Source organism: Balaenoptera ricei, chromosome 8 (assembly GCF_028023285.1).
Source record: "Balaenoptera ricei isolate mBalRic1 chromosome 8, mBalRic1.hap2, whole genome shotgun sequence".
NCBI classification, from domain to species: Eukaryota; Metazoa; Chordata; class Mammalia; order Artiodactyla; family Balaenopteridae; genus Balaenoptera; species Balaenoptera ricei.
The window spans coordinates 83,563,571-83,575,588 of NC_082646.1; the positions used below are offsets into that span (position 1 = coordinate 83,563,571).

At 36.5% G+C, this 12,018-nt stretch overlaps 1 protein-coding gene across 6 annotated transcripts in view; it reads left to right on the top strand.

The window, feature by feature from the left end:
* METTL15 (methyltransferase 15, mitochondrial 12S rRNA N4-cytidine) overlaps nucleotides 1–12,018 on the top strand; it is a 199,807-nt gene that overhangs the window by 143,922 nt on the left and 43,867 nt on the right. For all 6 annotated transcript variants that reach the window (XM_059931298.1, XM_059931299.1, XM_059931296.1 and 3 more), the window contains 2 exons: nucleotides 4,562–4,753; nucleotides 10,126–10,304. In XM_059931298.1, coding sequence (XP_059787281.1) covers nucleotides 4,562–4,753; nucleotides 10,126–10,304 — 371 coding nt within the window. The remainder of the gene's footprint in view (nucleotides 1–4,561; nucleotides 4,754–10,125; nucleotides 10,305–12,018) is intronic.

Sequence of the window (12,018 nt, forward strand, 5' to 3'; positions counted from 1 at the left end):
ATGTTTGAAGGTGTCCAAGAATGCAAACATCTCCTATAAGATATTATTTTTATTTTACAATTATATTATTAGCTTTAAGCAGGATATAGCTCTAATGCTAAGGAATTAAGACTGGGCAATAGTGATTTGTTTGAGGCTTTTGCTGCAGTGTAAAGAAGATTTCTATGGTTCAAGATAATACCTGGATCCTAAAGGTTGTAGAAAATATGTAGGTTAGAGATTGTACTAGATCTACAATAATTAACAAAACAAAACTGCACAAGTACAGTGTGGAGGAAACAGGCTTAGCAGTGGTGTACAATGGTATTAGATAGTATAAGTCAACAGTGTGAAACAAATTCTAAAACTATTATGATCTTGAGCTGTATTAATATAATAACTAGAACAAAAGAGGAAAGAATTTACTTTATTCTGTGCTGATCATTATGGAGTTCAGATCTAGGGACATAGGCAAACCGGGACACATTCAGAAAAGAGCATCTTGCATGGTGAAAGACTTTTTGCGTAGAGAATAGCAGAAGAAACAAGAGTTGTATGATTTAGAGAAATGAACACCTGAGAAGCATGATAGCTATAATAGTTATGTTTTCCATTGCAAGTAAAAAAAAAAAAAAAAACAACTCAAACTGGTTTTAAATAACAAAGGTAATTTATGGGCTCATATAACTCAAAAGTTCAGAGACAAGTTGGATTTTAGGTGAGGTTCAATCTAATGGCGTGGTTAATCTTTCTCTCTGCTTTGTAGAGTTTTGGCCAAATTGGCTGCTACCCTCTCCCTTCTTTGGGCCAAGATATCTGCTGGCAATGATCAGAGCTATGTGCTTTTTCATATCAAGTGAGAGTCTGAAAAACATTTTTCTTCCCATAGCTCAATGGAAGAAAAGAATTTTCTTTCCCCAAGTCCCTAGGAAATATCTCTTGTATCTTATTGGCCAGAGGTGTGACACATGCCAATCTTAGAACAAATTATAGGGGCCGTGGTGGTCATGTGTGCAAATTAGCTTAGCTAATCAGAAATCCACCTCTTGAGCAGAGATATTATATCCATTAGGATAGAATTCTCAGGAGAAACAGAACCAGTAGGAGATATACATACATATACATACACACACATCATATATATATATATAGAGAGAGAGAGAGAGAGAGAGAGAGGGAGAGAGAGAGAGAGAGAGAGAGAGAGAGAGAGAGAGAGAGAGAGAGAGAGAGAGAGAGATTTATCCAAGGAATTGACTTGCATTGTGGGGACTGGCAAGTCTGAAATGGTAGGGCAGGCCAGCAGACTGGAAACTATGATAGGAGATGATACTATAGTCTTGAGATTGAATTTCCTTTTCCTCTGGGAAACCTCATTTTTTGCTCTTAAGGCCTTTCATCTGATCGGATGGCACACACCCACATTATGGAAGGTAATATCCTTTACTTACAGGGAACTGACTGTAATGTTAACCACATCTAAAAAAACTTTCACAGCAATACCTAGATCATTGTTTGATTAAATAACTGGCTACTTTTGCCAAGCCAAGTTGACATATAAACAATCATGGATATGATCATTCTCTCCCAAGATACAAGGCTGAAATTTTGACGTCCTGTTGGAAAAGAGACTGGCAACTAAGAGGTAGCCAACAAGTATCGCTTACAATAACTAACAATAGATATGTAACAGGCTGCCATGGGTTTTTAATTGTTTTCCATGGACTGATACCTGGGACAAAAGTTATAGAAATAGTGAGGAAACAGCCAGCAACTTCACTAAAAAACAACTGACTAAAAAAACTTTTAAAAAACCAAAAGCCAATAGTGAGTTTTTATTTACTGGGAATGTTCAAACACGGGCTAAATGACTGTGAGGTGAGGCCTAAAATTTAAGCCCAGTATTATGTGTTCTTGACATTTAGGGAAAGCTGGAAGAATCTTAAATGGCCTAACCACAACTTTTCTTCCCCACTGTGCTTCCACAGAGAAGGTTCCTAGCCAAACAACACTCCTTATCAAAGCGATCAGGCATAATACCTGCTTATCCCTGAGTAGCAGGTTTCAGTTCCCTGCCAGCCCGTGGAATTATTCAAACAAGCCAACACATCCTTTCTTGGGCATGCGGCACCCTACCCTATTGATACCATAAAATCTGCTCCTCACAGCCTGTCGGTCCACTCTGTTCCTGAGTGCGGCACCCATGTAGCCATGCATGGCATTTGGTGTCCTCCTCCCCTGGGCTGTGAGTGGATGTGATTAATAAACTCCTGTCAGTCTCATCTGTCCAGTGTCGGGCGCTGTGTGTTCACTTGACCATTTCCATAATTTTAGAATGGGAATCCCTTCCTCACCAATGGGGTGAATGAGAGATATTAAAACAATGAGTCTCCTCCCCACCCTGCCCCCCAGCAGTGATGGTGGAAAGGGAAAAGATTCAAACATCAATTAAATAATTGGAACAAATGATTTGTGAGTTGCCTTCCAATCCCAAGATTCTACTATTTCTGTTTTCAATGCTAGTATTAGCATTCATTTTATATTTTCCAAATACAGACACAGCAATTTGTCTGTCTCTACTATTAGCACCCATGAGATTGTTTTGCAAACTGTTTATTTATATACCTTTCTCTCAGCTCAAAGCTCGGAAAGCCATGATTTATTAATCTGTTTATACCTCAGAATAGCATAATGCCTGACACATAGCAGATATTTAGTGAGTATTTGGTGAGTGAATCTGAAAATCACTTTCTCCATTGGAATTTGAGAAAAAATTACCAATGAGCTGTGAAATTCTCCTTAAACAACATAACATATAAGTAAATATCATAGATATGAATTCCCCAACACTGTTGAAATCCACCCTCACTCCATACACCTGTAGATGGAGGGAATGAGGTCTTGGGAGTGTTGCCCAATTTTTCTCTTCTCATTCCCCTTCCAAAATGCATGCCAGTTGCCCTAGGGCTTCTGAAGAACCCTGAAGGCAGCATCTCACTTTGTGTAGGAAGGAGAATTAATATAGCTGTAAGGTGATCCCAACTCCTTGCCTGTCTGTTAATTCTGAACGCTCCATTCACTTCAGAATCCCTGCTGAGAGCTAAAACATTGCTTCTGTAAGAAGGCGTTTATTTTAGGCATAGTTTCATTCTTCAAGTGTGCAGCTACACAGCACCCCTATCCTGAATTATGTGAAGAATATGGAGAAAGCTAAAATGGTTGGCTTGAAGGTGTTTGACATATAATAAGTAATAAAACAGAAAGAAAAAAGATATTTAAATTGGTTTACTAGTTAAAAGTTAAATTTACTTTTTTCCAGTTTTATTGAGATAATAATTGACATATAACACTGTACAAGTTTAAAGTGTCCAGCATAATGATTTGACTTACATATATTATGAAATGCTTACAACAATGTTTAGTTAACAGCCATCATCTCATATAAACACAAAAGAGAAAGGAATTTTTTTTCCTAGTGATGAGAGCTCTTAGGATTTATTCTCTTAACAACTTTCATAAATACACACAGTAGTGTTAACTATAGTCATCGTGTTGTACATTACACCCCTAGTACTTATTTGTCTTATTTATCTGGAAGTTTGTACCTTTTGACCACCTTCATTCAATTCACCTTACCTCATCCCCCACCTCTGGTAACCACAAATCTCATCTCTTTTTTTACGAGCATGGTTCTCTCTCTCCCTCTCTCTCTCTCTCTCTCTCTCTCTCTCTCTCTCTCCCCCTCTCCCTCCCTCTCTCTCTCTCCGTCTCTCTTTCAATCTCAAGATTTCACATATAAATGAGATCATACAGTATTTGTCTTTCTCTGTCTGACTTAGCATAATGCTCTCAGGGTCCATCCATGTTGTCACAAATGGCAAGATTTTCTTCTTTTTTATGGCTGAATAATATATATATATATATATATATATATACACATCTCAAGTTCTTTATCCATTCATCCATTGACAGACACTTAGGTTGTTTTCATGTCTTGACTATTGTAAATAATGCTGTTATGAAAATGAGTGTGCTGATATCGCTTCAACATAGTGTTTTTATTTCTTTTGGATATATTCCCAGAAGTGGAATTGCTAGATGATATAGTAGTTCTATTTTTAATTTTTTGAGGAACCTCTATACTGTTTTTCATAGTGGCTATACCAGTTTACACTCCTACCAACAGGGCACAGGTGTTTATTCTTTTGATAGAATGGCATATGTTTCTTTTCCCAGCCCAGAGATTTAAAAATTTTTTTTTAGAAAAAAAAATAATAAAAAGACTGGTCCGACCAGCAAATTTTTCTAATTCATGAACTTATATACCTTCACAAGGTATAAAATAAATTGTGTTTATTAGCAAGAATAAAATTATGTTAAACCACCTCTGGTGTTGAAACCAAAGATGCAGAGTTTCCATATCTGTATGTCCTTATATAGTATAAAGCATGTGGTTGGCACTTAGTAAACATATGTTGGTTAAATAAGCTAATAATAGAATGTGCTCCCTTTCATTGATCCTAGACCTTAAGAAAGGCTTTAATATGACATAAGTGTTTTTTCCATCTCCTGGGTTTATCCCCAGTAAACAGATCCGAGCCATCCTGAGCCAGTTCAGCCAGGCAGAAGCCTTACTAATGAAAGCTGGAGTGCAGCCAGGGACTTTGGATGGAGTTCTTTTGGATCTTGGGTGTTCCTCCATGCAACTTGATGCCCCTGAAAGAGGTTTTTCCCTTCGGAAGGATGGCCCCTTGGACATGAGAATGGATGGTTGCAGGTGAGTATTGATAAAGCATTTCTCCTCATAACAAGAAATCAATTTCTCAAAAACACTCTGAATTTAATTTCCTTTTAAGACTGTAGAATTCCCATCACACGCCCACACCTAACACTATCCATACATAATAAATCAGTTTTGTTTGCTACTCATTATAGGCTTTAGTCTTTCTCTAGATTTGGGATTCTAAAAGAAAAATCATTGCAGTCTTTACACAGAGTAGTGAAGAGGATAACTTTAATACTGATTTTCTTTTTTACAGATACAATGTGATCTTTTAGACTACTAACAATATTAATATGATACTGAAGCAATGGTTTCATTTTGGTGCAGGCCCAACTATGCCTTTTGTGAAAAGTAAAAGGAACTATATTTAATGCATATTCTCTTGAATACTGCATAAAAGGCAAGATCCTAGAGGTCAGCAATTGTGTATTTTGTCCTGTTTCTTGTACAGTCACTTGGATTCAACCTTCTCCAGAGAAACTAAAATTTATGATACTAAATCAGACACCGTACTGTGTGTAAGACAGCTTTACACCTCCTCTTCATTTCTCACCACCTTGGAAATACATTTGTTCTCCATCATTTAAATAGGTAACATATATTAAATAACACAAAGAGGGTCACATTCTAGGAAAGTATAGGATAATTTCTTTTAAATCTAAATTAATCTTAAAAGCTTAGATTAGCACTTGTCTCTATGCCCAACACTGGCCCAGGAACTGAATAGCCTGTACCTACGAAACAAAGCTTAAGCGTGTTTTTCTCATTTTATGCACCCCCTCCACCAAATTATTTATCATGGCCCCTACATTTGGGAAGCATACTTTCTAAAAGAGCATTAATCTTTCTTCTATCTAAATTTGTAAGCTATTCTGTTACTAATCTGCAATTCTAGACCTGCACAAACATTTCTACTGAAACAAATGTATTTTTCAACATTTCTTCCAATCTGTCAGAAGGACCTTTATATGAGAAATTTAATGTCCAGTTTAAGTCAACAATTTAATATTGAGTTGACTTTGACTTTTATTTCCCACAAACTTCTTTGTCTCATGGTAATTATTCACATATAGCCTTTTCCCCATATTTCGATATGACCTGTTAACTTAGAGTGTGATTCATACTTGTTGGAACCTTTTTGTTCTGAGTCTTATACCTTCATTTGCACAAATTGGCATTCATGGAATGAAGAATGTCATAAAAGAAAATAATAAAAATCCTTTAAAGACCAATGACTAATAGTAAAGGTCAAATATCTTCTCATTTTTGGAGATTGAGGTTGTTGTGCAGAGGTAATAAAATGTCAAGCAAATTTCTGCTGTTCCTATGTCTTACTAAGGATGCCTTCTGAAATACAGTGAACAAAGCTTCTGGTTAATAGTAATAAATCCCCATATTGTTAATGTAGAGACATCATCAAACTGTAGTCTATGAATGAGGGTTCCTGAGGTTCTCCCCTACGAACATGAAAATAAGCCCTTGAGAATTAAACCCTAAGTCAATATGTAATGGATAATAATACTATTGAGCAAATGTATCTCGAAAAGCTGGATGGCTTCCAGGTAGATAGCATAGGCTGTAAACTAATCAGAGATATTAACATATCTGAAGAAAGTTCATGGCATTCAGAAAGGAGGAGTTGGTTCACATGAATTCATAGACAAGGGAAAGTTGGAGATGCAAATATGTTCAATGCTAATCTAAGTGGTATTATGGGAAGAGGGAGTCCAAGCCAATAAATTTGGCCAGTCAGATCCTGGAAGCTGATATTTCCCTGTGATGAAGATGGGTGCAAGAGGCTTCCTTAACCTGTTGCCATTTAACAGTGGAATCTTACAGCATAGTTAATTCTGTACTACCCCAAGTTCAACAGTAGCTTTCAGATTATAATAAGTTCTCATATAGCAGAAAGAAGTTCCCAGCTTCAAGGACTTGCAGGTCTAGCTCTGTTGTCAGTTGTATTCTTCACTAGAAGGTAATAAATGAACTGCCATAAATTATGGCAATATTTATGCAATAAATTATGTTAATATTTTCTTTCTCTCCTGAGTGTAGTCATTTGTAAGTTGGTGATCTCTGGAGGACTGACAAGATCTCTTAACTCTTAATTTGGAGGGGCAGATTTTGTATGTTAGCTTCTTCACTATTTGAATGCCTATTCTGAAGCCTCCTAACAGCCTATCAGTTTTCCAGACTATTGCCCCTTTTGCCTTGTAGCCCTATGGAAACTTGGGTTGGCCAAAAAAGTTTGTTCGTTTTTTTCCGTAGGATGGCTCTAGTAGCCCTTAGTTGTCTTTCACTTCATTCGAAACAATTTTGTTAGATTGTATTGTGACAGCTGTCAAATCACCATGCATTAAAAAAAAACTTATCAAAATTGGTGAATTTTTGTGTAGCCATTTAATATTGAAGATGGAAGGAAAAAAACAACATTTTCAGTATATTATGCTTTATTATTTCAAGAAAGGTAAAAACACAACTGAAATGCAAAAAAAAGATTAGTGCAGTGTATGGAGAAGGTGCTGTGACTGATCAAACGTGTCAAAAGTGGTTTGCAAAGTTTTGTGCTGGAGCTTGCTCGCTGGACAATGCTCCGTGGTCAGGTAGACCAGTTGAAGATGATAGCAATCAAATTGAGACATTAGTTAAGAACAATCAATGTTATACCACGCAGGAGATAGCCGACATACTCAAAATATCCAAATCAAGCGCTGAAAATCATTTGCACCAGCTTGGTTATGTTAATCGCTTTGATGTTTGTGTTCCACATAAGTTAGCGGAAAAAAACCTTCTTGACCATATTTCTGCATGCGATTCTCTACTGAAACTAACGAAAACTTACATTTTTAAAACAAATTGTGACAGGTGATGAAAAGTGGATACTGTACAATAATGTGGAATGGAAGAGATTGTGGGGCAAGTGAAATGAACCACCACCAACCACACCAAACACCGGTCTTCATCCAAAGAAGGTGATATATGGTGGGATTGGAAGGGAACTCTTATTATGAGCTCCTTCCAGAAAACCAAACGATTAATTCCAACAAGTACTGCTCCCAATTAGACCAACTGAAAGCAGCACTTGACGAAAAGTGTCCAGAATTAGTCAACAGAAAATGCATAATCTTCCAGCAGGATAACGCAAGACTGCATGTTTCTTTGATGACCAGGCAAAAACTGTTACAGCTTGGCTGGGAAGTTCTGATTCATCTGCCGTATTCACCAGACATTGAACCTTCGGATTTCCATTTATCTCAGTCTTTACAAAATTCTCTTAAGGGAAAAAATTTCAATTCCCTGGAAGACTGTAAAAGGCACCTGGAACAGTTCTTTGCTCAAAAAGATAAAAAAGTTTTGGGAAGATGGAATTATGAAGAAAAATGGCAGAAGGTAGTGGAACAAAATGGTGAATACGTTCTTCAATAACATTCTTGGTGAAAATGAAAAATGTCTTTTATTTTTACTTAAAAACCGAAGGAACTTTTTGGCTAACCCAATACACTGCTATTCTATGTGAACATGAGAGTAAAATAAAATTATGCCTATTATCCACTGAACTGTATTTGAGCAAAATGCTCTTTTAATTTTCTTACTTAAAAGTAGAAAGGTATTAAAAAAAAAAACTGCTGAGTACATCCATACTAATCTTAGAATTGTCCTGATAGAACTGTACATATATTCTATGAGTCTGAATTTACCATCACTAACAAGTTTCATTCTGATGCTTGGTGGTTTGGGCAGTTGAATTAACAGCTAGGTAAGATCTAACAGGGATTTTTCAGTTAGGCCAAGAATGATGTTTGGCAAATCTAGGAATGGACAAGCTCTAAAGGACAGTGACATTCATTGAGTTTCTCTGTTCCAGGCATTATACTATCTAGTTTATAATCGCGTGAACCCTTAATTCTCTCAACAATTCTGTGAGGTAAACATTGTTACTTTCATTTTACAGGTTAGAAATTGAGGCTCCAGTAGGTTCAAAAGCTTACACAATATGAGTAGCAAGGCTATGATTCTAATCGAGGTTGATCTGACTCTATAGACCAAATCTTTATCCTTAAAGCTGTTATTGAAGGAGCAAAGCCTGTTGAGATGGAAATAGGCTACCTTATAGGATGTTCATTGATCTGGGAGTACCATGGCAGCCAAAAAGAAAAAAAAAAAAGAATCACAGGATCTGGAAAACAAGGTTACACACAGACACACACACACACACACACACACACACACACACACAAAGAGAGAGAGAGAGAGAAGAGAGATGGAGGTCATGGCGAAATAGGGGACACGCAAAGGACAACAACAAAATTATTTTCCTGGTAGTACTAGACATGTTAACAAGGTGCAGTGTAGTATTTTTAAGGACGGATTCAGCTATTCCTTGGCAACCCCACTCTGATTGATGGTCAGGTCTTAAAGCTACCATATCCTTGTTACTTAAAGTCATTACAGTATAGTACCAACAATCAATCCAACATATTAACTACAGGAGAGAGAACTGTACTATTAGCAAGGCTATCTTTCTAATAATTAAGATCTCAGTTAGCTCATCACTTAAAATTCCTTGATGCATTTCCCTAAATTGAGGTAAATTGGAATGGCCTGACAAAGTGAATGCTATTTCCTGTTACTATAATTTATTCTATTTGACCAGAGGTTGGTATTGCTTTGTCTCCTCCACCTGAAATTACCATCTAGGCCTGTTTAATATTGTTTGTTAATTACCAGATTTTACCCCATGGTGGCTTTTGTCATGGGTGTATAAGCCCATATGGTTAACAATTTGAAATAATATATGTTATTACTATTAAGGTTGTTCTAGTTTTTGTGAGGGAAACTGACCAGCAGTATCTTCTTTTTTAGACTTTCTAAATTCAATTTGTACCCTCATATAAATAGTTGGTTACTTTACAGTCTTAGATTTAGTTAAGTTCCTGATATCTAGGCTCATTTAAATATCAGTCAGTAAGCCTTGTATCTTCTATACTGAAAAAAAAAAAAAAATCAAGCAGTAATTTAAATTTGAACAAACTAAATCCAAAACATTTTCCATTATTTTAGTTTAGGAGAAATCTTCATAAGCAATAATAACTTCTTTCTGAATTAAAGGCTAGTAAAGCATTTTAACTTTCTGCTGCCCTTGACCTTAATGAATGTCACACACAGTCCCACTTGCAATAATTATGGGTATTTGAAATGGAAAATCTATTTCATTTGTGTAAGATTTCAGTCTGTGACTTTAAAAACCTCAGAAGACCTCTTAGACTATGTGTGTATGCCTGACTTTATGTCTCAGTACTCTGAAGTTTCACCTCTTGTCAATGAAAACTGACGTCAGTGAACTAATTGGCTCTTCTTCTGCGTAGGTACCCTGACATGCCCACCGCAGCTGATGTTGTGAACGCTTTAGATCAACAGGCACTTGCATCCATCCTGAGAACATACGGGGAGGAGAAGCACGCCAAGAAAATCGCTTCAGCAATCGTTCAGGCACGCAGCATCTACCCCATCACCAGAACCCAGCAGCTTGCCAGCATTGTTGCAGGTACCCTCATTAATTCTGAACAGTGTCTGAGAGAAGACAAAAAAAAAAAAAAAATATATATATATCTATATATATATATATATATATAAAAATCCCCCCAAACTCCCAGAGGGATTCATTTGTACTTGAAATCATGCAGGATAGAATCTTGCCTATCCTTCTCTTATGCCACCTTTCTTTGGATTTGCAAGCTTCCCCCCTCCAACACCTCTCCCCCACACACAATTTTTAAAAATATACTGTAGTTTGCTGATTAGTTGAATAATAGAAATTTTTTGTGCATGAGGTGATTTATCATTTGTGCCTACCAAGGTGAAACGTGGAATGACAAGAGCAGAAGAATTTCTCTATCCATTACAGTGGTTGATAAGCATCCTGTATAAGATCTGACATTACCTCTCTTAGTTTCACAATTCTGCATTTTAATATTTTGGGCAAAAGGAGAATTGCATTGCCCAACTGCTAAAATAAAATCCAGTGACTCATACGTCTATTCTAAACAACCAGCTAACAAAGGGTATGTGATGTATAGGTTATTCCACTTTGTGAATGCTAACTAAATCAGCCTGAGGGGCTTATTGAAACATTTCATCTTTTCTGCTGTTCACCACCATAAACCTCTTGAACCTAAGTATAGCTAGGAGGTGCTTTATTATAGCCTTTCTGTCTGAAGCCAAAGTTGTTTCACAGCTGTGTTCCATGATGAAAGTTTTCCAAGGCAAAAATATAACTCCTGCAGTTATTTAACAGAATTCCAGTGGTAAATTCTTCATCTTGTTGGACCATCTGAAACTCTACATCATTTTTATTTACCAAATGTAATAAGATTTTTTTTAGTAGTTCCTATTAAGTTACGTTAAGTAGCTAAAGATGTAGAAAAAAGGAATATTTGTATAGCTTATAAAAAGAACCTAATATTAGTTGCCTCTATCTTAATATTATACATAGTTTAAGGAATAAAACTTAATTATAAATTCACTCAGATTGAGATTTAGAGGTCATAAAGCAACTATTTTATAACAATTTAATAAAACTATATTCTATTTAGTTATTAAGAGTTGACCAAGTCTTTAATTTTTTAAGCTGCATACCTCAAGGCCTCAAAGCCCTTCCAACCTACCACTGAGATTCCTGTAGGAAAGTACAAGTAAAATCTTGCAGGTTATGTGAGCATAAAATATTCCATGATTTTCTTCGCCAAAACGTTTATCCTAGCGGGCTGACATCACATTCACCCTGTCTTCTGTCCCTTCCTTTCTTCCTACTCCATACTCACTAACACATCTTCACCTTATCCTTTCTGTCATTCTTTAACTAGCTATGTTCTCTGTCTCCCATTTTGGAAAGAAGAGCAGTGAGAAGTCACATTTTTTTTTTATTGATAAGAAAATCCAGAATTTTCTGTTCTGAAAATGAGGACTCGAGGTAGAGGGCATCCTAGAGATCATCCAGTCAAAAAGCCTCATCTGATAACTGAAGAAACTAAGGCTGAGGGAGGGTGAGCAGTTTCCTCGAGAGTACAGTGGCAACGTCAATGCTGATCTAGAATTTGGAAGTTCGTGAATTTGAGGCATCATTAGGAATCTGCCTTTAAGAAATTAAGCTAACTTCTCTGTCTCCGAACCCTAATCTGTAAACTTGGCGAAATAACACTGTGGTATTAGATAGAAATTATTTGAAGATGTAGAATAGGTACATAAGTATTTTCAGAAAG